Source organism: Mesoplodon densirostris, chromosome 4 (assembly GCF_025265405.1).
Source record: "Mesoplodon densirostris isolate mMesDen1 chromosome 4, mMesDen1 primary haplotype, whole genome shotgun sequence".
Classification (NCBI taxonomy): Eukaryota; Metazoa; Chordata; class Mammalia; order Artiodactyla; family Ziphiidae; genus Mesoplodon; species Mesoplodon densirostris.
The window spans coordinates 28,699,416-28,726,269 of NC_082664.1; the positions used below are offsets into that span (position 1 = coordinate 28,699,416).

General features: G+C 50.7%; 1 protein-coding gene across 2 annotated transcripts in view; it reads right to left on the minus strand.

Annotated features, from left to right (window-relative positions):
- Positions 1-26,542, minus strand: part of JDP2 (Jun dimerization protein 2) — a 41,867-nt gene extending 15,325 nt beyond the window's left edge. Inside the window, exons 1-2 of one of the 2 annotated variants that reach the window (XM_060095800.1) lie at positions 26,362-26,542; positions 16,352-16,575 (exon numbers count right to left, since the gene is read on the minus strand). In XM_060095800.1, the coding sequence (XP_059951783.1) occupies positions 16,352-16,575; positions 26,362-26,542 (405 nt within the window). Of the gene's footprint in view, positions 1-16,351; positions 16,576-25,956; positions 26,064-26,361 lie in introns of those variants that run through there. The other variant, XM_060095801.1, reaches the window with a different exon arrangement.
- Positions 26,543-26,854: the final 312 nt, after the last annotated feature.

Here is a 26,854-nt window from a genome sequence, read left to right on the forward strand (position 1 = left end):
GCCACCAGGGAAGCCCTACCTGGGTATTTTTAAATAAAAAATATGTTTTGCGCAGTTAACATTAAACGTGTAGCGCTGAAAGCAGGAGGGGGGCCTCTCCTCACCCTGGTCGTGTTTCTCAGGCCCCGCCTGCCAGCTACGTGGCTCTCACACGGTGGCAACAGTCACCCAGATGTGATTTTGAATTCTGACATTTCATAAGCGTTTCCAAATATGTATCTTGCGAGACCCACAAAAAGACAGGATGAGAAAGAGCAATGACACTTTTTAACCCCAGGCACTGCAAACACAGAAACTCTCACATGGACAAAGCAATAGAGAAAAGAGCAATAAAGCAGGTGACAAGCAGAAATAGAGAGGGGGAAAAACCAAATCAAACCCCCAGCACTAAGCAGAGCAGTGAAGGTCTGAGAGGCTTATTCAGACTAAGAACTGTCTCACGGGCAGAGAGAAGCAGGCTTATCTGAGACTCCGGGCATCAGGGTCATCAGCATGAACTTTGGGGTCTAAGAGGCCTGGGTCGCCCTCAGCAGCTCTGCTGTGTGCTCCTGGGCAGGTCACTCAGCCTCTCTGAGCCTCCGTCCCTCACTTGTACAAGGAAGGCACTGAGCCCTGCTGCACAGGGTCGTCATGGGGACTAAGTCCCAGCCCAGAGCCGGGGACCCAGGAAGGGCTCTGAAAATGCCAGCTTCCCTGCCTGTCTTCCCAGGTGAGGCCAGTGCTTCCCGGGGCCCACCCAGCCTCCCCCACAGGCAGAATCTGGCATAAAAGGAGACCTGGGGGGGCGGGTGCAGAGTGGAGGTGCTTCAGGGCACGTGAGCTGTCAATGGGCAGGCCTGGAGTGACTGCCTTGCTGCCTCCAAATCTAGCCCTGGCCACGCCCACTGGGGGCCCTCCCCCCTGCATGGAGGAGCCACATTTCAACACCAGGGACCCAGGAGCACCCTGGGAAGTAAACACCCAGATACCAAACATACCAGACATTCTCCCACATAAGCAGGCTGCTCGGAGCCAGGGGCTGCAGAACCTCCCCACCCCCTGCCTCCACCACCCTACCCTTCAGACATCAACAAAGCGGGCCAGTCCAGGGACAAGACTTCGGCCAGGCCGGCCAGGCTGGGCCCAAAGTCCCCTCTGCCTCCTGCCACCCCTGCAGGGAGGAATGAGGAAACGCCAGGGGCCCTTGTCCAGCACCCTTGCTGACCCCCTGCAGCCCGCAGGGCACAGGCCCTCCCCCGGGTATCTCTCCTGGGGCTGAGCCGTCGGAGACTCCACCTTCCTCTCTGTCCCATCTTCTCCAGCCAGGCCCTCTCACTCCGAACGGCCAAGGTATGGACCTCAGCTATGAAATACTGGACAGTTTTAGTGAACAGTTGGCCAGGCTGTAAGAAAATTCAGGACAAATGGTCAGTCAAAGGACTGGCGTTGCAAACTCAAGCCACCCCCAGGAGCCAAGCAAGTCAAGGTTAGTGAGGAAGGATGGCTGGATGAGGGTCTGGCCCCCAGAGGGGACACCCCCCCCCAACTCGCCCCAGGGCAGAGAGGGCTCAGTGTGGCCAAATCTTCCAAGTTTTCAAGTCTAGCTGAAAATGTGAGCTTGTGGGTAAAATCTCCCCATTTTTAACGTTGGCAATGAATTCCATTTTGAAAAGAACACTGCAGGAGCCAAACAAAACACAACTGTGGGCTGCCCCGGCCGTGGGCTACTAATTTATGATCCCTGGCAAGAGACAGACCCCGGCGGGGTTGGTCACCAGACAGCCGGTTCCAGTCACGGCGCTGCCCCTTTTCTCTGACCTTGGGCCAATCAGCCCACCTCCCGTCCCGTGGCTCATCTTTAATAAACACAATGGCCCCCACTTCCCCTAACCTTCAAACATTTCTAGAGGGTGGGTGCTAAGGGCCTCATTTTACAGGTGAGGAAGCAAGGCAAAGTGTCTGCCCAAGGCCACCAAGCTGGGGAAAAACAGGGATTCAGTTCCCAAACATCACACTGCCTTCCAACACTGGGCCGGACCAAGAGCTCCCCAAACCCCAGCCAGCTCTGACTCCCTGGGGTTTCATTTGTGTGACCCTCAGGGGTCACGAGTGCAGCGTTGGTTTTACTGAGGGGAGAGGGAGGGCCGTGTGGGAAGGGGACTCTTGGCAACACCGAGGCCAAGATGAGGAAACCAAGGCCCAGGGGAGGGAGAGCTTGCTCCAAGGCTCATGCTGGAGGGCAGGGCCTGGGTCCTCACAGACAAGCCCAAGGGACACTGAGGGTCAGTCCCTGGGCCTCCTGGCTCCACCGACTGTGCATCACACCCTCTTTCTGGAATTCTCTCCGCCCTGGATGCTCAACACTGACCTTGTGTGGTCTCTACTTCTCTGACTCTCCTTTCCTGTCTCTTGCCCGGGACCCTCTATACATACTGCCTCCGGATCACCGTTTCCATCTACTCGTGTGGTTTCAGCCACCACCTCTTCTCAAATGCCAAACAAATCTTTATTTTCAGACCCAAAGCTCCACTGCCAGCTGGACATTCAATCCAGATGTCCCTCAGCCCCTCAAAGTCTTTATCCTCAACTGGTGGCTTCATCTCTATTCTCCACCCCACCTGGCACCACTGCCGAGTCATTCAAGGAGGTAGGAACTCAGGCCTCGCCCCTCACCTGTCCCTCTCCTTATCTCCAGTTTTGACCAGACAGGCCATCCCATTCTACATCCTAAATCTTCCTCAGATTTGCTCCCCACTCTCCATCTCCCCTGCCACTTTCCAGGCTCTCTCTCTTCTCGCTGTCTCTGTTTCTCTCTGTCTCTCTCTCCTGCATCACCTCCGAGGAGGCCTCCTGACCCTTCACAACCATCCTCCATCCCAGCCATTGGAGGGAACTTTCTAAAATGCAAATCTGATCCAGTTGTTGGCCTTCAGGGGGCTCCTCAATACCCTCAGGATAAAGCCCAAGCTCCTAATGTCCCCAGCAAGGCTCCCCGTGACTGGGCCCCACCTGCCGTGGTCTCACCTCCTATCTATCCCTACCCTACACGCCATGTTCCTGCAACCTGGAGCCTCTATTATACCTCACACTTCCCTGGCCTCATGCCTTTGCCTCTGCTGTCCCCTTGGCTTACTCTCACGCTGTACCTTCAGCTCAAGCATCACCTCCTACAGGAAGTCCTCCCTGATTCTCATCGCTTCCAAGTTGGGGAGGTGTCCCTCTGCTCTGGGCTCTCATGGAAACTTGAGTTTATCCTGGCCTCTACTGTGCTATATACTAGCCTCAGTTTCTGCCCCCACTGAACTGGGAGTTCCATGAGGGCAAAGTTCATGTCTTGTTGACTTTCTGTGTGCCCAGCATCTTGTAGAGTTTATGGCCATCAGTAGCATTCAATAAATGTTTGCTCAAGGGAGGCCTGATCCACAGAGCTGGTGACCTGGACAAGAAGCCAGGACTCCTGACTCCCAGTCCAGTGCCCTTTTCAACTGCTCCCAATGCCAGGCTGTAATCCAACACTTTCACCTATGAACAAACCCACACATCTGGACGCCGTGTCCACTCAAAGCTCCAGCCCAGCCAACCACCAGTTGAAGGCTCTGAACAAGAGCTGGCAGAGGCAGTGGCTCCACCTGCCAAGACGATGCACTCGGCTCTCCCGGCTGGGGGCACGCGCAGGTGGAGAAGCAATGGCTCAGTGCGCTGGGTCTCTGCAGGAAAGCGTGGGGAGCAGCAGGGCTGGAAACTAAGCTCCATCCTGAGGTTCTGGAACTAAGAAGACCTAGAGATCCTTGATTCCTGCTGCATCCGCAGGCCTGGGAACTCTAGTTCAGGGAAGGAGAGTGAGTCTGCCCAGGTCTCTGGGTCAGACAGCAGTGAGACCAACCAGAACACCACTGCTTTCTGGAAAGAAGCAGGGAATACCTCCTTTACAAACTGAAAGCCTGCCCCCACTCTTGTTGCATTAGATCCATGGGGGATCCATCCAAACTGACCTGAGTGCTCACATCTCAGCAAGAGGAAGCAACTCTGGACCTCGGCCCTCCCAACCCCCACCCTCACGCCCGTGGTCCTCAGAAAATCCTTCTCCTGGATTAAGAGAACCCATAAAACAATAGGCTGCCCAAGGCTTGGGCCTGGTTTATATGCTCAGAGTGGGAAAGGGCCATTCTCTCAGAAAGCAGTGGAGAACAGCCCATTTCCACTGCTAAGAAAAGGCAGCATTGTGTTTGGAACAAAGCCTGAAAAAGCCGGCTGGGTAGGGTGGCAGCCATCTGTGGACCGCCCTGCTAAGCGAAGAGCAAACACTGTTACTGCAAAAGTGAGGGGGAGGCCAGGAGACAGGAAAAATCACCTTGGCTCCGGCAGAAACGTAACATGGAAGAGAAGAGGGACAATGGTTGCCAGGATATCCTTCTGTGGACAAGAGCTCTTTGAAGAATGATGGCTCTTTTTTGTTGAAATATGTCTATTACAGGCCCGTTTCATATTTATGGTTTAGGGAGGTTTGGTTTCCCACTAGTCAATCGATCAATTTTCTTGCCCAATTGACATTCACTTCAAAAAGATGAGAAAAGGAGAGAAATCGTGGCCCCCACAAGATTCTCCCCACCCCCAAAAGACTGGTAAGAAGCAGAATATATCTGGCAGGGAAAAATCCATTTCCTTCTCAGAAAGAGTTAACCATACAGTTGAAACTGGGTCTTTAACAACAGCACCAACAAGGAGCAGTGTAGCATGCCTTGATTACACCAGGGCAAAAACAAAAAAACCCAAAAAACCAATAACAACAACAAAAAAACAGAGACAAGAGCTCCTGCAAAATGACTGTCTACAATTAAATGAAAATGCAGTTGTTGCAAAGAATATTTATGAACAGGGCTGTTCTGAAAGTCCCGAGCTGGCCAAAGTAGAAGAACATTTCAAGTGCCATCACCCTATTAAAGCCTTGGAAGTCATTTGTCTTTCATCATGAAGGTGAAAAACAAGGTCCTTGGCTCAATTCTTCTCCACCAACGCGGTTCTGTTGAATCTGTACGCAGGGTGGGCAGCTGAAATACAGATTTCGGCCAATTTCTTTCAGGCACAAGGCACAGACAACAAATCGCTAAGCAGAAGGGCGACCTCTACTTCAAGGGAACAGAACGCCAGCTAATAAGAATCCCACTCAGATGACAAGGGTCAAAGGAACTCACGACCAGAGATGCCTGGCCTGGAGGATGGAAGGGTGATTTTCACCATGCGTGACTTATGCAATGAAACGGATGCAGCTAAAGTTCATGGGGTGGGGGGGAAGGAGGGGTTTCACAGCACCCAGACAGATGAGGTGGGGCAGAGAGCAACCCCCTGCCCCAGTTTTCAGACCAGAGCTGCTGAGACTCCGGGCCAGATTCAGCAAATGAAGGCTCCTTTGGCATCAGGACAGTTTATCTGATTCTCCCTTCTAAAACGATAAAGGAGCTCGTCTATTGACAAGCTCGGCTGCTTAATTAATTGGAAAGTCCCTTCGCGTGTGCATGCTGGCAGCAGGGGCATCTCAAGCCCTGGAAATAACTGGTTTGGAAACGCTAAGGTGTTTGCAGACTCAGAGAACAACCCTGCCTAACACAGAGTCAGGTACCACATCATGGCATGCGGGTTGCTCCAGGAAGCCTGAGATAGGTTTGGAGAAAAATGTGGCTTTAGACCCTAGTAGCCATTCTCAGAGACAATCATTGCCAGTCAGAGCTGGAAGGGACGTTCAGTTCTGAGAGCATCAGAACCCGCTGGAGGGCTTATTACATCTCAGATTTGGGGGGCTCTGCCCTCTAGAGAGTCTGCTTTAGTAGGTTTAGGGTGAGACTCAAGAGTCTGTGCTCCTCATATGTTCCCAGATGCCAGCTGGTCTGTGCACCCGACTTTGAATAGTGCTGATGTAAACCAGTGGACTTCAGATGGGTTTCAGCAGAAGTCTCTTCTTCAAAGGATACTGCAATATACTAGATAGATAAAGGTGGTATTTTATTAAGAGGCTCAAATTGTATCATATACTTATTATGGTCATTCAGTGAGAACATTAAGGTGTGGTTGATGCCAAATCTTTAACTCAGAGGTTATGAGGGACATTTGCAGGTTTCTGACAGCTTCAAGATCCAGATTATTCCTGTCTTATGTTTTCCCTGCACACACAGGTCAGTAGTTACAAACGGTGTTTATGTGTATATATGTGTATACATATATACACATACACACACATATGTAAATAATGTTTTTTTCAGTTTGCCTTGCACTTTCAGGATGCTCATCAGTAAAGAGAAGTAGCAGAAAGAGCTCTGTTCTGAAATCTATGCAAAATAGATTAACCTGGCACCAGACGCCACCTTGGCAGCGCTCTCCAAGGTGTTAGATTTGATAACTAATAGGTATGAGCATGGGTGTGGCTCTTGCTTTTTCTAAAAAACAGATTAGATAAAATTATGCCTTAAAAATGAGACCCTGGGGGCTTCCCTGGTGGCGCAGTGGTTAAGAATCCGCCTGCCAGTGCAGGGGACATGGGTTTGAGCCCTAGTCCGGGAAGGATCCCACATGCCGCAGAACAACTAAGCCCATGCGTCACAACTACTGAGCCTGCGCTATAGAGCCCGTGAGCCACAACTACTGAGCCCATGTGCCACAACTACTGAAGCCCACGTGCCTAGAGCCCGTGCTCCGCAACAAGAGACGCCACCACAATGAGAAGTCCGTGCACCGCAACGAAGAGTAGCCACCACTCGCCGCAACTAGAGAAAGCCCGCACGCAGCAACGAAGACCAAACGCAGCCAAAGATAAAATAAATAAAATAAAATAAAATAATGAGACCCTGGCAAGTTACTTAATCTCTCTGAGCCCTGGTTCCCTAACAACTAATGGTACTAAAAGCACCTACCTCACAAGGTTTTTGAACAGATCAAAGGAGATAATCTCTACAAAAGCAGTTGTCAAACCCTAAAGTGCACTGCTCACATGATCCTTCTGTCCTGAAGGCAAACGACCTCACTCCTTCAAAGACCTGGGCTGGCTTATAAGGTACCACGGGTTTCAACCAATGGCTACAGATTAGAACCACCAGCCCGCCCCACCCAGACCAACTGAACCAGAATCTCTGGGCTGAATGTCAGTATTTTTAAACACTCTCCAGGGGATGCTAATGATAACCAAGATTATTCCATATTTCCTCCCGAGTTCCACACAAAACCCTGCCAGGCTGCTCCCATTGCTTCTGGATGGCCAATAGCAACAAAAGAGAAAGAGAGAAAAAATATCCCTAACCAGACCCTGACTTTTTCACTGCTGTTGGCCTAAAAGGGGGGTTTTAATCACCATAGCTACTAATTCTGGAGCACCGATACATGCTGGGTGATTTACATACATTATCACTTTTAATCCTCCCTGTACCTGGGTGAGGTAGATATTATTCTTGCCCATTTTTACAATAGCTTTATTGAGATAAAATTCACACATACTGTACAATTCACCCACTAAAAGTATACAAATTCAACGGCTTTAAGTATATTCACAAAGTTGTGCAACCATCACCACAATCAATTCTAGAGCATTTTCATCACCCCCCCAAAGAAACTCCATACCCTTTAGCCATCACCCCTGACTTCTCCCATCTCCGCCCCACCCCCCACCCCAGGCACCAGGAAACTGGTTCTCCTTCTTGTCTCTATAGATTTGCCTATTCTGGACATTTCATATCAATGGAATCATACAATATGTGGTCTTTTGTGACTGGCTTCTTTCTTTTTTTTGGCTGCGTTGGGTCTTCGTTGCTGCATGCGGGCTTTCTCTAGTTACGGCAAGCAGGGGCTACTCTTCGTTGCGGTGCGCAAGCTTCTCATTGCGGTGGCTTCTCTTGTTGCAGAGCATGGGCTCTAGGCGTGCGGGCTTCAGTAGTTGTGGTGTGTGGGCTCAGTAGTTGTGGGTCATGGGCTCTAGAGCACAGGCTCAGCAGTTGTGGCGCACGGGCTTAGCTGCTCCGTGGCATGTGGGATCTTCCCAGACCAGGGCTTGAACCCGTGTCCCCTGCATTGGCAGGTGGATTCTTAACTACTGCGCCACCAGGGAAGTCCCATGACTGGCTTCTTTCACTTAATGTTTTCAAGGTTCACCATGTTGTAGCATGTACTTTATTCCCTTTTATGGCCAAATGATATTCCATTGTATGGATATAGCACGTTTTAGTTATCCATTCATCAACTGAGGGACATTTGGGTTGTTTCCACTTTTGAGATATTATGAACATTCCTGTACAACGTTCTGTGTGGACATATGTTTTAATTTCTCTTGGTCATATATACCTAGGAGTGGAATTGCTGGGTCATATGGTAACGCTATGTTTAGCCTTTTGAGGAACTGCCAGATTGTTTTCCAAAGTGTCTGCACCGTTTTACATTCCCAACAGCAGTCTATGAGGATTACAACTTCTCTACATCCTTACTAATACATATTATTATCTGTCCTTTTTATTATAGTTATCTAGTGGATGTGAAGTGGTATCTCATCGTGGTTGTGATTTGCATTTCTTTGATAGCTAATGATGTTGAGCATCTTTTTATGTGCTTATACTTCTTTGGAGAAACGTGCATTGAGATACTTTGCCCATTTTTTAATTGGGCTATTTGTCTTTTTATTAGAGTTGTAATAGTTTTTTATATATTCTAGATACAAGTCCTTTATCAGATCTATAATTTGAGAAAATTCTCATTCTGTGGATTGTCTTTTCACTGTTTGTCCTTTGAAGCACAACAGTTTTTAATTTTGACGATGTCCAATTTATTTTTTGTTGCTTGTGCTTTTGGTGTCATATCTGATCCAAGGTCACAAATATTTGTGGCTTTTTCTTCCAAGAGTTTTGTGGTTTTAGCTCTTACAGTAGGTCTTTGATCCAACTTGAGCTAATTTCTGTATATGTTTGGAGTTAGGGAGGAAGCTGAAGCTCAAATGTCTAGTAACCTCTCCAGAGCCAGACTGTTCCAATCAGCAGTCCTGCCTGGCTACATGGCTTCCAAAGAGCCAAGGTTCTGTACTGGTGGTGGTTTGTGGTAGAGGCAGGGAGAAGGGCCACGGAAGCAAGCCGAGGAGGAGCTTGTCACCCAAGACAGGCACAGGCACTGTACTCAGTAAAGGGGGACCCTGCAGCCAAAAAGCAGAGCACAGTCAATGAGCCCCACAGAGGGCAGGACATGCGCAGGCTCACGGGGTCGCTAAACCCAGAGGTGGCCCATTGACCTCACTCCAGTTATCTCTGCAGCCTACCCGAATCTGCCCCAGTGTCCTTCTAGGTCTCCGAGCTCCAAGCTCTAGTGAAGTTGTCTTATGTCTTTTGGGCACAGTTGAAGGGAAAGAGATTTGACTGGCTCCAGAGTTGTTCAGCCAGAGAAGGACCCGTGAGGGGACTCAGTTTCCCAACTCTGAGTCCATATTACCAGTGGGTCTGGGGACACCAATGTAAGATGACCAGCATTGATAGAAGAGGCCACTTCATAGGGCTGCTAAAAAAACTGAGGATTCGTGAGAATCCAGCAACGCCCGTAACACCACAGGAAACAAGATAAGGGGTCACACAGGGCAGCTTAGTGGAAATCAGAGGGTTGAAGGGCCTTTTCATTCACAGTTTGTGATGGTAACTAAAACTGTGGCTGCATCTAAACTATCAATACATAAACAGTGAGAAACAGGAAGGTCTGCTTGCTTCCCTGAAACCCAGGTCACGGATACAAGACATTGGAAAGACAAGTGCTGTCAGAATTTGTAGTGTGATTCACTGCAAGTGGACTCAGTCCCTAGTAAAGGTGATTTACAGGTGTCATGCACTGTAGTCAAGGTTATCTTTACACACAGTAAACTTCTTCACAATGAAATTCCATGAGCATCAGTTTCCCCCTTTTGCAAATGAGGAAACTGTGCTCAAAAAAGACCAGCTGACTTGTCCAAGGCCATACAGAGAGTGGGAGATGGAGATGGATTTTGAACCCAGAAGCTTGAATCCAAGCCTAGAGCTCTTCCCAGGCCCAAGAAGCAGCCCATCTGGTTAGAAAGCCAGGATGTGGTGCCCCACTCCCACGACACCTGGACACCTCCAAACACTCAGGCCACCCACCACATCCAAGGGCAAAATACCTCAAGCAAATGAAAGCCCGAGGAACAGTTTTTGAATCAATTATAAAAACTAACTTGCCTGATCCACACATATGAAAAGTAATCGCAATCATGTCTTACATTTGTTGTGTATCTTATTAAGTGCCAGGCGTATGTGAAGTCCTTCTTTACCTGCATTAGTTCACTTAATTATCACAGCAGCACTAGAAGGTAGGTGCTATCATTATCCCCATCTTAAAACAGAGATCTAAGAAGGCAGCATGGGACTCCTTGAACTTTTCGAAGTGTCTGATTTCTGCTAACTACATACAGATCCAGCCATGTCCCTACCAACACCTCTCCAAGGGATCCAGTGCTAGGACAACAGTGGGTGTGACCAACCTATGAGGTTAAATAAGAGATTTGGAACCCTCATGAATGCTCAGGGTATGGTATCAAATAAGACTCAATACCACAGGGACCAAAGTTAAACACACACATGGTTGCCTTTAGCTATTGCTCGTTTGCCCTCAAATTACATGATTAAAGAAAAAAAAAAAAAGCTAACAGCTTTGGAAAATGTGCTAACAAAGTGAAGGAACTAAAGTGGAAATTTAGGATTTCAAAGATGAGTTGGGAGACTCTATTCCAAGAAGGGACAGATTGGATCTCTCTGCCAAGCAAGAATGAGACAGAAAAAGCGTCTGAGTCAGAGGGAAGAAGGCCAATGCTATTCCGAAGAGCCACAAATTAAAAACCAATTATGCAAGGCTTGCTAAAAAAATGTCAGTGGGCTGCCTTTATGTTTTAAATCACTAAAAACATAAGCATGCTTATGCCAACATTTACCCAGCACATCAGCTGGTTTGGGGAAACTTTTTATGCTCAGGCTAAACATGGATGAACATTTTGGTCTTTTTGGTGAGCAAACTCCTAGGGTGAGCACACCTTCCAAGACCACACTGTAGCTCATGGATTCAAAGTCCCACTTCTTCCAAAGGTGAAAGCCTTCTAAATGTTCTCTAGGGCCCCTGGAGAAGTTGGGAGATGACCAATGTGAAATCCACAAACAGCTAAGTCTCCTCTCCTGTTCTCAAGAGGATGAGGACAAGGATCTAGTCGCCACATGCAGGATGTGCTGGAGAGACAGTCCACGATGGAATGCACACACTGATTCCTCAAGGGGACACCCTCAGAAGGCTCCCTGATAGGGATCAGAAGAGCACAAGAAGTACAAACAGATAAAGTCAGGTTCCCAAATGTAGCCAAGTACTCTCTGGGCCTACTAAAAATACAGATTCCCTGGACTCTGCCCTCAGAGATTCTGAGTCCATGGGCCCAAGGTTGGGACTGGAAATCTGGATTCATAAGAAGTTTTCCAAGTAGTTTTGATGATCAACCAAGTTTGGGAATGGTTGGTTTGATTTTCATTGTGTCCTCTTGTCTTTGGCCTGAAGTCGCTTATGTTCAGAAATAGAAAAAAAAAATGGACAAATGCTTGGAGGTGAGAATTGGGAGATATAGAAACCAAGGGATGGAAAGTTTAAGTGACTTGCCAAGTTGACACAGCTAATTCATGTTCAAACCCACAGGCATGTGTTAAACAGTCTACAGGCCAGGAACTGTCCACCGACTGGGGGAAGTAAAAAGGAATGGAAGATGTAGTAGTCCCCATCCTTGGGACCTAAACACGGGACACAAACTCAAAAGCTGGCTGGTGACATAGGCGTTGTGAAGCGGGCTGGGAAAGGCAACAGGAGGCAGTGGGGACTGCAGAGAAATGAGGACCACATGCCAATACAACGAGCTTAGCTCCAGCTTCTCATTGCATGTAAGGGTGTGGGTCTAGAGTGCCCAGATATTCTGGGTTTTTTAAAGAAGCCAAAAAGTCCACATTTCCTGGCTTTTAAATATAGCAACTCATTCAATAAAAAAAAAAAAAAGAAGAAGAAAGAAAAAAAAACCCACCCCCCACTGTGAGGGCCAAACAAGATTCATCTGTAGGCTGACTCCTGCCCATGGAATGACAGTTTGCAATCTGTTTCTTAAAAGGTCATCCAGACTAACCTCCCTTGAACTTGAGTCCCCTCTAGAGAACTGCAGAGTGACACAGAGGCTGAGGGGTCCCATCCAGCAGGTTGTTAAGTCATTGCTTGCTCTGTGTGTGTGTGTGTGTATGTGTGCTTGTGCGCGCACGTGCACACACACAAGGGCGGGGCTTCTGGTCTCCCTCCGCCACTACTGGAAATGCATTCCAGGCCCAGAGGCAGGGCATGGCCACTACAGCCCACTCGGAGATGACCCACCCAGGAAGGGCCGAGATCTCCAGGACAACAGAGAGTGCCTGGTGGAGGACTCCAGCTTAAGGGGCTGCAGAACAAAAAGTGGAGGAAGGAAGGAAAGCTCTGGAGAAAGCCAGAGAGCAAAGCTGTCTTGAAAAGGAGTATTGAAAAGAAAAGAAGAACAAAGAGAAAGAGAGAAGCATCGGCTCTAAAAATCCCATAAGCCACAATATAACATGCCCAGATTCCCTAGCCAACCCTCACAACGAGCAGTCTGGCCACTTCCCATCCACCTGGTTTTCTTAGCTTTTCTTCACGATACTGACCACTACCTGGCCTTTTATATTGTATATGAATTTGCTTATTTTTGGATATCCCCACTCCAATACATAGTCCAAGAGAAGGTGGACTTTGTCTACTTTGCTTATGGTTCAGCTCCCAGTGTCTGGCCCGGTGCTTGGCACATGGTAGGTGCTTAGCATGTATCTGTTGGACAAATGGACTGCAGGGAAGCACTTGGCACAAAAATAGTTTAACGTGATGTGACAACCCTATAATATTGGGTTGGCCAAAAAGTTCGTTCCGGTTTTTCGTAACATCGTACACAAAAGCCCGAACGAACTTTTTGGCCAACCCAATAAAAACATCAGCCCAAAGCATTTTATTAGTTACAAAACCCGTCCTTTAACTTAATTCCTCTGATTTTCTTTTACCCAACTGCTTCATGTCTTTGGACATGGCCCAAGAGGCTGCTGGCCTCTATAAGGCGGACAGCCCAAGAGCCAGCTGGGACAGAGCTGCCTGCACAGTGGCTCGGCCCGTCCTCTCTCCAGGGGCCTGGGAGATGATACGGCTGCAGAACTGCCGGGCTCAGCGTTAATCTGGGCGTGTCATCAAAATGATGGAGGATTCTGGGGCCAGGTTCATCCCGCTTCCCCAGCCCAATAGAGTACTGATTAGAGGCCTGGAAGTCTGGCAGAGAGCACAGGAGGCAGCATAGCATAAGGTTAAAGCTTGGGCTGAAAAGTCAGACTGCCTGGCCTCATTTTGCAGCTGCGTGGCCTTGGATGGCCCCAAGACTTGTTGACTGCATCCACAATGTGGGCATAACAATAACAACAGCAATTATAATGACCTCAAAAGGGTTTTCAGGCGAGTTCAACAAGATGCTTCACAGACAGCACCCAGCACTGTGCCTGGTGCACACCACTGTCACAGCAGCAGCGTCTTGCCCATGCAGGGCCCAGCTCTGCCACCTTCCAGCCGTGCGACCCTGAGTGACTTGACCTCCTCCTCCCTGGACCTCAAATTCCTCTTCTTTAGTTTTTTATTTATTTTTCTATTTTTAAATTTTATTATTATTTTTTTTGGCCGTGCCGCGCGGCTTGCGGGATCTCAGTTCCCTGACCAGGGATTGAACCCGGGCCACAGCAGTGAAAGCGCTGAGTCTTAACCACTGGACCGCCAGGGAATTCCCAAATTCCTCTTCCTTAAAATGGGGAGAACCAGATCACCAGGATCAGGTAAGGAATAAACAAGACTCTACATGTTGAGCCCTTAGCACAGGGCCTGCTACATATTAAACGTTTAATAAATGTGAGCTCCTATCTTATGATTATTCAAGAAAGTTTTACTAGTCCAAAATGCCAGTGTGAAAATCCACCAAAGGCAGTGTGCCATATGCAAATAAATCTTCGGGACATAAGGTTCTCCAGCTGCAAGTTTCTCTCCCAACCCCCTTTACCTTTCAGTTGCTCTCAGAAGGAACCCCCACCCATCTTGGGTCTGACCTAGAACATCGGAGGTGGGTTCCCAGTGCAGGGCCGACCTTACTCCACGCCAGCACCCACTACGCTGCAGTCTGACAGTGAGGGAGGGGACATGCAAATATGTCCTAAAAATGGCTTGTTATTTTCACAGCCTGGATGGTGTGTGTTTGTGGGTGCCTGGGAGGACGGCATGTCACTGTCAGGTACAGGGCATATGTCACCAATTTGGCGGAGGCTGTGAAATGTAAAAATACCCAATCCAAATAAAGGCCTTTTCAAAAAAAGAAAGAAAGAAAGAAGGAAAGAAAGCTCCTCCGGCGCCTTTTGCGGAGGGGAGAGGTGGTAACTCAGCCCCTGCTTCCAGGCAGATATCAGAGACCAAAGCACCGGCTCCTCATCAACCCCACAGCCTCAGTGCCCCTGCTCAGCTACTGGTTTTAAATACTATGGAATGACCCAGAAATGAATGCTTTCAAGTTCTGGGCCTGGGAAGGCAAAATAGCACAAGACCAAAGATAAGGGCTCTCCATAAAGAACACAGAGCACTAACTAAGCCAGGAAGTGCTATCCACAGCACGCTCGTGGACAAAATCAATTCAGAAGAATATAATTACCATCAACTCTCATCTTGTAATCAACTGTCTTTAGTGGGCATCTACAGGGCACCTAATCCAGGTGGCTCCAGCACAAATGTCCACAGTAGGGGCCATGCGGTCCAAGATAAATGAAGGCAGCTGGTGGCAACAAAAGCAAAGCTGGCAGCGTAAGCAAAATCGAGAGTAACAGGGAGGCGCCGGCCCGTGGGAGATTGGAGAGAGCCAAGAAGTGAAGCGGGTCCCCCGCTCCTGGCGGTGCCAGAACAGGGCACGGTGTGGCCAGATCTTCCCACTTTGTAATCAGAGATTAAAATCCAAATTTTCAAGTGAAATGTGGGTTCCAGCTTCTTTTAAAACACTGCGTAGGCCAAACAAAACACACCTGAGAGCCACATCCGGCCCGCCAACAGCCAGTGTGCCACCCGCCGCCGAGCTCCCCAGCAGCCCCTTCTGTGCAATTTTTATGGTACTTATGGGGAGAGGGAGGGCAGAGCAGGAATGGCATTAAAATACCCAACTCCCCCCTGCCGGTACCCAGACACCTTTCTCCACTAAGAGTCCCCCTTTCTGGGACGTCCAGCCCTGTGAGCTCCATCCTACAGGATGAGCCCCCATCCGGGCGCACCTCTGTCTGTGAATGCTCCCTCCCTGCAGGGCGGCCCAGCACCTGACGCTCAGCTGCCTCCCCCCAGGCCTCTGGCCCAGCCGCCTCTCCAGCTCCCACCACTGGCTCCTTCTCCCTTCCAGGCGGGCAGCTACTCTGTCCGGCCTCTGAAGAAATGGCCCTGCTGGGGACCTCACTGGGGCAGGCCTCTGGACAAATCGCCAGCCCTGGGGAAGTGACCGGGGGCGTGCCCAGCACTGATGCTCACCCACGCTGAGGACGTCTGCTTCTCCCCGGTCCCCAGGGAAAAGCTACTCTTCTACAAGTAAGGCTCATGAGCACTGCAGCTCCAAGGGACCCGAGGAGGGCGTGCTCCGCGTGTGGGTCCTCTGCAAACATCAGCTAAGGCAGATAATGCCGGGCAACTGAGGCCAAGTCCAGCTCTGGCAGCAGCTTGGGAAGGGAGCCCCCACCCCCACCCCCTCCAAGTTCCTGCTTTCAGCTCCAGCCTGGGGCCAAGAGCAATAGAGACAATGATGTGACTAATGATATTAATTTTTAAAGCTAACCCAATATTGGCAATGCCTTATATACTTTTCAAAGCATGTGCACATTCCCATTATCTCCCCTGACCCCACCCCCAGCACCCCAGAGAGATGGCCAAATGTTATTATTTAATACTTTTATTATTAATCACTCTCCTCTTGCCCCTCAAAGAACCAGAGACAGGTTCGGCATCCTGCCCTAGCCCAGTACTTCTCAAACGCTAACATGGCCGTGAATTCCCCAGGGGAGCTTGTTAAAATGCAGATTCAGATTCAGACAGTCTGGGGTGGGACCTGAGATTCTGCACTTCTAACAACCTCAGGATGTTACTGACATGGATGCTACTGGTCCTCAGACCCCATGTTAAACAGCAAGGCTTAGGTCACACGTTGAGCTTAGGGCTAGACCTAGGACACTAATCCAGGCGTCCTACCCTCCCCACAGGATCCTGCCCTGGGGGAACAAGGCTCACTCACCTCACTCTTCACGGGTTGGGGCCTCTTGCCCAGTTTCACCTCCAGGAAGTGCAAAGGGGCAATCATGGCCCCAATGTTGCGGATGTCGGCGTATTTCAGCTCCTCTGCAGTCAGAGCCGAGCTGGGGAGTCCGGTCAGGGGGCCGAGCCCTGGCAGAGAGCCCGCAGTCATGGAAGGGTCTGGGATCTGCCCAGGCATCATAGCAGGAGGAGCAGCAGTACAGCCTGGAGTGGACAGAAGAGCAGGACAGGCACTGTCAGCCAGGTGAGAGGTTCCATGAGGGGTTTACGTCCCTGTGTCTTACCAGGACCCCACCCTTTCTTTCACCAATGTCCCCCTAAACCCCTTCCCCACCTAAAGTTGCTCTTCCTGCCCTTAAGTCCAATCTGTTATTGAGGGAAACCTGATCAGTTAATTCACACCAAGGTTATTGTTGGCACTTAGGCAATGCTTAACCCAATCATAGGCCACATTGATTCAGCATTTGCTATGGGCTGGGCACTGCTGTAATCCTTCCATCAGTCCCATAAGACTGGGTCAGAGGCCTTGACAGGGAGGAAGAAGCCAAGGCTTACAAAGAGAACTCGCTCCAGACTGTACACAGTTAAAACTGGAAGAGCTGGATTTAGACGGCAACACGCTGCCTCCAAAGAGAATGGATCAGGATGGAGGCATCTCAAGCACCTTTGCACCTGTTTAAGAGGGAGCTATTTTGGGGGCTGTCATGGTGCTTCCCCTCAAATCACACATCCCATTCTGCATACTTGTTAAGACACCCTGAATACGAGATGAAGCAGATCTAAGTTAACAGTGAATGTGTGTGTGAGTGTGTGCATCTGGCATCTATGAGGAAGAGACTGAGGCACAGGAGATGGAATTAATTAGCATGTGCTTCCCCAGTGGAGCCCAGTACGAGAAAAGTCCTCCACGGGCTCTTCACTTTCAAAGCAAACACATATTCTAGCTCCACCAGACCCAGAAGGTTTGCAAAGGAAGACAGATTCAGGCATGAAAGAAAGACATAAAGTAGACAGGTCAACACTAAGGGAATTCTTTTTCCTTCTTTTCACTGGGGGAAGTTCATGGGTAAGAAACTATCCCTTCAAGGCACAGATGGCAGGGAAGAAAGCTTGTCTGCTAATAAAGCCAGACTTTCTGGCCACTTACAGGGCTCCTACCTATCCATCCATCCATCCGTCCGTCCATCCAATTGTCAACCACCTACTATGAGTCAAGCGGCGCTGAGAACGCTAGAGGTCAGTTGCACACAGTCTTGTCTTCTAAACAGCCTTGTAAGTAGCATTTCAGTACAAAACTGCCTCTGGATTCTAGCCCTAAGAAAAAAAATCATTTCTCGGGCTTCCCTGGTGGTGCAGTGGTTAAGAATCTGCCTGCCAGTGCAGGAGACATGAGTTCGAGCCCTGGTCCAGGAAGATCCCACATGCCGTGGAGCAGCTAAGCCCGTGCGCCACAGCTACTGAGCCCGTGTGTCACAACTACTGAGTTCATGTGCTGCAACAACTGAAGCCCGTGAGCCTAGAGCCTGTGCTCCACAACAAGAGAAGCCACCACAGTGAGAAGCACACGCACCACAATGAAGAGTAGCCCCCGCTCGCCGCAACTGGAGAAAGCCCGCGTGCGGCAACGAAGACCCAACACAGCCAAAAATTTTTTAAAAAGTCATGTCTCCCCCTTCCCGCCTCTCTGCACAGGGCTATAAAATTAAAACTTCATCTGTCTTGGAAATCCTGGGGGAGAAGCTTTGACCTATCTTTCTATCTTCACTCTCTCTCCCCATAGAGAGGGGTGTATTTGGCAAGACAGGGAAGATGTGATGTCTGTCAGACCACTTTCAGTGAGAAAGTCACTCCCTCCACCCTCTGGAGCCAGGCCTGCAATGCAGAGAGGGCTGCAGGCTGCCACGCCCGGAGGCTGCTCTGGGGCATGGTGGATGAGCTACATGTCTCCCCAGAACTCCTCCAGGGAGAATAAGAAAGGGGCCAGTGTAAGGACTCACTCCTCTGTGGCAAAATGATGCCTGGACCCAGCCATGTGGATATTTGACAGGCGGGTGGGGGGGGGTGCGGGAGGAGGAGTGGGCGGAGGGGGGTGATTTCAGGCTACCTGAGCCAAAGTGACAAAAGAAACTCATAACTCTTCCCCAGAAGAGGGAATAAAAACCTACACAACTCCCCCTTCTAGACCTGAACTGATGCTACAAGGAGTCAGCAACCCCAGGAAGGATGTTTAACTGAGCTAGTCAAGATGGACAGGAGAGGGGCTTCCCTGGTGTCGCAGTGGTTGAGAGTCTGCCTGCCGATGCAGGGGACACGGGTTCGTGCCCCGGTCTGGGAGGATCCCATATGCCGCGGAGCGGCTGGGCCCGTGAGCCATGGCCGCTGGGCCTGCACGTTCGGAGCCTGTGCTCCGCGACGGGAGAGGCCACAACAGTGAGAGGCCCGCGTACCGCAAAAAAAAAAAAAAAAAATGGACAGGAGATGGGAAGCTTGAAAATGTCCTATGCCTGGTGTTTCAGCTGGGCACAAACCCCTACCAGGGGAGAGAGGCACCACACCTCAGGTATGGAGAAAAGCAAAAATATAGTGCAAAACCCCCTCTTTGGTCAGAAGCCCCAGAACCTCCCAATACTGTAAGGACCCGTTCATGTGTGGCAAAATGTGCCATGTGGCCACTTAGCAAGTGGAGGGGTGATTTCAAGGGGTGAGTAATGCAACATTTCTGGCGCAGAAAGGATAATCAACAAATACTTGTCAAATGAATGAATGAAGAAACGAATGATAAATTCATGGCAGAACAAAATTCAGTGAGTAGGGTAAGGATCTGTCTCTGGAAGTTTATATGCTCGTTATCCACCTCCAGATTAGTCATTCCCACGGTAGACCCGAAGAAAAATCCTCCAGAGGCTTCTGTATGTTTCCCCGCCAGAGCCATCTCAGGAGATGGAAGCCAGACCCCACTCTGTTCCGGGAATGATAGGCTTGGCTTGCAGCTTCTGTTTATTTTCATACAGAAGGTATAAATGAGATACTAACAAATGATCCCAAAATATAATAAATTCTCTGCTACTGTGAGAAACCCCTGCCAGACGGAGCACCCACTGGGAGCTGCAGCCCCATGAATTCTTACCATTCCTGCTCCCCTGTGAACCTGCCCCACTGACAAGCCTCACCCAGGGAATTAGGCACCAGGTTTTCCTTTGCAGAAGCAAAAAATCCCCCTCTCCTGCCTTTCCTCTCAAGGGTGCCCCTAACTGCTCAGATACACACCACGAAGTCCTTAACACATGCCATTCCTAGGAGACAACCACAACAGCTGACATTCACCAGCGAGAAGTCATCCTAAAGGGCTCCGGGGGTGAGGGGCAGAAGATGGAGGCGCTAGAGCAGCTGCCTTTCATAACTGGATCCCCATTAACTGGAAGGAGCTGACTGATGAGCCAAGGCTGAAAGGCAACTTGGGTGATTTGAAAAATAAAACAATTTGATGTGATTTAGGGATCTATACGGGGTGGGGCGGGGGCGGGTGGCAGGGAACCAATAATAGCCAGGAGGAATTTACCCCCTTCAAGGAAGACAGAGGAAAGATGACAAGAGGTGAAATCATCTCCCAAACTGGTTGTTCCATACAGAAACAATTTAGTGAGAGAAGGAGAAGTACACACTAAAAGTTTTATGGGAAGAACCCAGAGTTTCTTCCCTCTGGGGCCCAGAAGTCCATAAGGAAGATAAACACCCTCCATGTCTCCATTAGTAACTGGGATGCATAAATAAAGAGCAAACGCTATACACTGGCAGAAGACCCATATTGGCAAATAGTGCCTGTGCTTCAAAAGACAGGCCTAGAATCCAAAAAGACTTTGGCGCCCCAGTGTTCACTGCAGCACTATTTACCATAGCCAGGTCATGGAAGCAACCTAAATGCCCACAACAGATGAATGGATAAAGAAGATGTGGTACATATATACAATGGAATATTACTCAGCCATAAAAAGGAATGAAACTGGATCATTGGTAGAGATGTGGATGGACCTAGAGACTGTCATACAGAGTGAAGGAAGTCAGAAAGAGAAAAACAAATATCGTATATTAACGCATATATGTGGAATCTAGAAAAATGGTACAGATGAACCGGTTTGCAAGGCAGAAATAGAGACACAGATGTAGAGAACAAACGAATGGACACCAAGGGGGGAAAGCGGGGAGGGTGGTGGTGGTGGGATGATTTGGGAGATTGGGATTGACATATATACTATATGACATATATATATATATATTGACATATATACTAACATGTATAAAATAGATAACTAATAAGAACCTGCTGTATAAAAATAAATGTAGGGCTTCCCTGGTGGCGCAGTGGTTGAGAGTCTGCCTGCCGATTCAGAGGACATGGGTTCGTGCCCCGGTCTGGGAGGATCCCACATGCCGCGGAGCAGCTGGGCCCGTGAGCCATGGCCGCTGAGCCTGCATGTCCGGAGCCTGTGCTCCGCAATGGAAGAGGCCACAACAGTGAGAGGCCTGCGTACCGCAAAAAAAAATTAAATTAAAATAAATAAATAAATATAAATAATAAATTCAAAAAAAGACTGGCAATTCAGGACACTGACCAGGAACAACTTGGAAAATAGCCAATGAAGAAAAACTGGGTAATGCACAGATCAAAGATGAGACTGACAAGCAAGGCTGAATAAGACAGAAAGCATTCTGGAGGTCGCAAGTGGACCCTAAGCTGCTGTTGAGACTAAGATTTGGGGTGGTTTGATGCAGCTTCCTGAGAGGCAGCTTGAAAGAAACAGGGACCAGGTGGATCCAAGGGAAAAGAACCTAAAGAAAAAATCTGATATCTGTATCTCTCTATCCTGACTTCCTCAGGGACTTGTAGGCACACGATTTGGAATGCTGCCTTGTACAAGTAGAAAAAAAGTCACAGAACACTTCAAGTCCAGAAAATAGGCCCTATTGGGAGACATTAAGATGAAGTCATTTCAGCCAAAAGAATGAAGAGATAACTTAAAAACGTAAGTTTTTCCCTCTTATTTTCTTCTCTTGTTTACTGTATGTAAATCTGTAAGATATTATCATATTCTTTAATGGGAGTATCTATAAATAAACAATAGTCTTGCTTTGATGTGTCAAAATTGTAAAAGGTTACTCGTATTAGAAAGTGTCCAGTAATTGGCATCTTCATCTAGAATGGCAAAGGTAGATTTTTTTTTTAAAAGACAGATCAAGAGAAAGTTAGGATCTGCATCATGAACTTTCTGTCCATTGGAAAAAAAAGTTTAAGGAAGGCTCTAAAATCCCTGGGTCTCTTAGAGAAGGTTTGCTCCCCTCCAGGCAAGGTGAGTGAGGGCAGGAGCAAGGAGCAAGGGAGTTCATAGAGTCAGGCCCCAGAAGCACTAGCGGGGTTGGAAGTCAAGAGCAAGTAACTGGCAACTGAAATCAGTGGGTGGGAGGTCTTGGGAGCTGGAGCCTGGGAAGATTCCCAGGAGGAAGATGTGGAGGGCAGAAGTCCATGGCAGGGGCTGGGGGGCAGAGAGGGCAGAAAGGTGCCAGACCAGTCATCACAGAGCATAGTACTAACTATCATGAATCTTGGAGAATTAAACACCAAATCTGTTCTTGGAGCTAAGGAATCACCTAGGATGACCTCTCTCCTGGAATCTGAAATGATGCAGGTCAACCAGCTTCCAAAACAAGGAGATCCAGGAGGCAGGGAGCAAAAGGATGGTGAAAGCTCCAAGATGGAGAAAAGGGCAAGCAGCAAAAGACCACCTCTGATGGCTGGCTCAGCTCTGCAGGCAGGAGAGTGAGGCAGGTTAAAGTGGAAACTCCAGAGCCAGATCATCTGAGTGTGAATCCTAGCTCTGCCCCTACTAGCTGTGTGACCTTGGGCAAGTTCCCGAGACTCTCTGTGCCTCACTTTCCTCAGCTGCAAAATGGGACTAATAACATTATTTGCCCTGTAAGGCTAAAAAGAAGACTAAATTCATTAATACTTGGAAAGCACCTGGAACAGCACCTGCACTTGGTGAGTGTGAAGTCAGTGTAGCTTCAAGGGCCTTCCTTCCTGGAGCCACACTAGTGCTTGATGACCCCTCAAGGACCTTCTGCACAGTTCCCAGTTCCCATCTAACACCAATCTCCCGTTCCTATGGCCACGAGGAGGATCCCTGGAGGATCCTCTGGGGATCCAGCCCAGAGAATTCTCTGCTCTCCCACTGTCCAACTCTAAATCTCAAGGAGGCAGGACCATCCTGCATCCAGGCAGTTACTGCAGAATAGAAACAACAGGTGGCAGATCAGGGCTGGGTACAAAGGTGCAGAAATGAGACCCAGCACCTGCCCTCTGCCTCAGTTTCTCCTAAGTGCTCCTCCATCTCACAGGCCAGAACACAACTGCATAGATCACTGCCAACAGGGCACTCCCAGCTGGCTGGGTTTCCATGCCTGCCTCCAGAAGCAGAGCGCCAGCATCTCCTGTGTCCTTCAATCCACTGTAACCCTGCACTGCTTAGAAGGAGTCACTCCTCAGATCTTCATAAGAGAATGTGAAGTGGTGGGTGTCAGGAGAAGCCACCGACACAGCCTGATCCCTGCATAGCCATCCCAGCCATAGAAGAAACTGGAACCTCTCCCCAAGAAAGGTTCTTCCCTGGAGACCAGGGAAATGCTTTTGACAAGCCCTGCCTGTAAACACAGCTTTCTCCCCTGCCTAATGTAGGTGCTCAATAAAAACACAGCAAGTCATTTCTGCCAGGATACTTATCCTGAGCAGCGAGAATAAGCTGGGAAAGAACTGCCAGCAGGCCAGACTTCTAGACTCTCTTCCCACCTCACCTCAACTCTGTTCCTTGGTGCCAGGAGTCCATAGCATCATACATAATACAGACACACACACAGAAGGTGACCGATCCTTTGGCCCTTTTTTAAAAATATGCCATTGGCCAGTTAAAGCTTTGGAAATGGAGCTCCACAAATGGAATCCCAAGGGCTGCAGCAAGAAAACAGACTGAAAAAAACCCAGAATGGTGGGCTCTGGCCGGGCCTCCCGCAGCGATTAGTGTAAAGAAACACAGGCTGAAAATTCCAACCGGGGGTCGCTAACGCGTTTGTCTCCGCTGAGCTTTGGGAGGCCAAACCATACACACACGCACAAGAGCAAGCGTGCGCACACACGTATGTGCACGCACACACAGGCACACGGAGCTTGGCAGCCTGTAAGTTCCAGAGCTGGTAACACAAGCCACAGAACCGACTGCCAAGACAAGCAACAGAATGAGCCAGCCCCAGTTTCATTGGCCACCATACACTGCATATGGCCCAGGACGCAGCCAAAACAGTGTTCTCACCCTCCTCAAAGGCATAGGAGACCCTCTGTTTTCAAACACACCTCCACAGAGCCTTAATTAAAGGAAAATGGAAAAATAATGTGCCCGCTGCTCTCCCCCTGCCTATATAGGGTATGCACACACACATACCCATATACACTCCCTCTATTTTTCTCTTCCTCCCATTTCGGCTTCCAACATAATTCATTCACATGGAAAAAAAGCAAACTGCATCCTGCAGCAGAAAAGCAGAAAAGAATGTAGCTTGCCCTCAGCCCTGGCTCTGATCGCTCAAGTTGAGCTGGGGCTGAATGAATACAGAGCAGGCCAACCTAGAGTCTGCATTGGCCCCTTTCTTCCAGAACAGAGCTGGAAACAGAGACACTTGTGTGAGGGACAGTCGCAACACCAGCAGCCCCATGACAAACAAGGCCTGGAGAGCCTAGCCCTTCTCAGCCTTCTGCCGAGTTTTCTGCAGGTTGGAAAAGATGCCCACACATCCTGCAAACAGGTGGTAGCTGCAAAAGCCAGGTGGCGAGTGAGTGGAGAGATCCTTGTCCAGATTCTTCCTTAGGGGACACTGTTACCAGTTATCAACACATCTCCTTGGAGGTGGCTGCAGCCCACCCAGGAGAAACGTCAGAAGCCTCCACATCCATGCCTTCCAGCTGCCCTTCAGATCTCACAGCGCCCAGCTCTTCAGGAAAATTCTGGAGCTGCCTGCAACTCTGAACCGAAGCCAAAGTAGAAGGGGAACAGAAGAGTCTTTGAGAAATCCGTCCTCCCTGTTTTAAACAAGGCAAAACCTTAACCAGCCAGAGGCACGAGAATAGATCTTGCTTCTCTTCCCTGGTCGTCAGGTTTATATAAAATCAGAGCCATGCTCACACCTGATACCTAGTTAAACTCTCCCCTAGAAACCTGCAACAGAAGATAAGGCGTCCATCCAAACTGCAGCCAGATTGGCTGGAAAGATGAAAACAGTGGGAGGTGTTTTAAAAAACCCTCAGGGAAGGGAGGTTGGGGGGGAAGGGAGATAACATGTGAACACAGTTCACTGCAAGGCCTTAAAGGACAAGCAGGCACCCAGGCATGGTTCAAAGCTTCAGTTTCTCACAGTTCCTCAAACTAAGACCCTGAGGAGTCCACGAAGATTTGAACCCGGGAACACACACCCACACAGTCTGCAAGCCCTTTTTAGAGAGGCAGACCTGAGCCCTGCTGCCCTGAGCACATGTGGTCAGGCCACAGCCCAGTGCCCTGGATGTGGGGGGAGGTGGGGGGGAGAGGCCCAGTGCAAGGGTCAGGCAATTTTGCTACGGGAGCTGACCCGAGGGGTCAGTTGTGCTCCTCTTTTACCAGCCTCTCCACCTCCAGACGCAGGGATGGCCCATCCATCCCTGCAGAGGTGCGGAGGCCTCCCTGTCCCCCTACCCCACCACTGACTCAGGCAAAACCTGGGTCTGCAACCGCAGGGTCAGGGGTCCACAGCCGCTCAGGCTCCTTTTGCGGGGGGGGGGGGGGGGGCAGAAGACAGCCGTCTGGGCTCGTTACCTAGAGGAGCCGGCTGGCCTCCTTATGTAACCTGGCTTGGGAGCTGGGGGAGACCAAAGGGGACCCGGCCACCCTGAGACCCCCTCCCAGAGGTGGAATTCCGGAGCAATGGCCCTGAGAGAAGCCCTCTTCATTGTATGGAGAGCCCCAGACCTTCTCAGTGCCTTCCTCCAGGTCCTCAGGGGGCCGTGCTTCCTCCCTGCGACGGGGTTGGGGCGGGCACGACTTGCCAGCAGGTCCCTGTCATCCCTCCACCACCAGCACCCTGCACTTCCCTGGCCTTTCACCCTCCATCTCCACCCCGCGGCTCATCTCCCCGGGCAGTTCTCTCCCCCACTCACCGGCCTTCCCCGCCGCGCAAGGAGAGCACCTCCCTGCAAACGGACGGGGGAGGAGAGCACGGGAGGGAGACGGAGAGAGCGCCTCGGCTGCCCCGGGAGCGGACGGAGCCTCCCGTCCCAGGGTGGGAACCAAAGGGAAGCCACCGGCTCGCGGACCCTTGGCGGGAGGGGCCCGGACTGCAGCGTCCCCCTCCGGGGCAGCGCGGGGTCCCGGGGCTGCGGGAGCCTCCCCGCGGGGCTCGGGTTTCGGGGCCCGGCGCTCTCCGCCCGCGCGGGGGCGGCAGTCCCAGGTGCCCGCGGCCAGCGCGCCCCACCCAGCCCGGCCCGGCGCCCCCAGCGCGCGCCCTCGCACCCACCGAGCAGAAGCCGCGGGCGGAGGCGGCGCCCCCGGGACCGGGACCCGGCTGCAGGCGCCGTGCCCGCTCAGCGCCGCTGCCGCCCGGCCGCGGAGCTCCGCCCGGTGCCCAGGCCCGTCCCGGCCCGGGAGCCGCCGCGGCGCCAGCCCCGCCGCCGCTGCAGCGTCCGCCGCCGCCAGCGCCCCCCCGTCGCGGCCGCCGAGCGTCCCTCCCGCAGGCTGTGGCGGGCGGCGGGACGGGTTGCATCAGCCCCGGCTATATAGCGGCCCCTGGGCGGCGGGGAGGGGTCGGGAATGCGGAACCGGCCGAGCTGCCAGCTCCAGACGTCAGAGGGGGACGGAGAGGAAGGGAAGGAGGGGACAGGGGAGGAGGGGGGTGTGGATCCGGCGCTTCACACCCACTGACCTTCACCTCCCCCGCCGCATTTCGCGCCCTCCTCCCGCGGCTCCTCGCGGTCCGCTCCCCGCGGGGGCGGCCCCGGCCCCGCAGCAGCGGCCCTGACTCCATCGCGGCCCCCGGCTCTCCTAGCCGGCGGTGCAGGAGCGCGCGAGGAAGCAGGACGCGGCGGGCGGTTATGTAAGAGCATCCCCAGCGCACAGCCGCCCGGCTTCCACCCCGAGACACAGCTCGGGCCGACAGCAATGAGAAGGTGGCGGCCGGACAAGTCAAAAGGCCCTGGAAGCAGACGTAGCCTGTGTTGAACCATCTTCCTCAGTCCTTAGCTCTTTTCTCCCAAACAGAGAGAGAGAGAGAGAGTGGATTTCAACACATTTTCATCCTTGGACACTTCAGCACTGAGTGAGGAAATGATCTCGCAAGCCTGTTTCGTTTTTCTGGGCAGAAGGATGGGCAGAGGATCAAGGCGTTTGGGTGCCTCTACCCCCCCCCCCCACTAGCC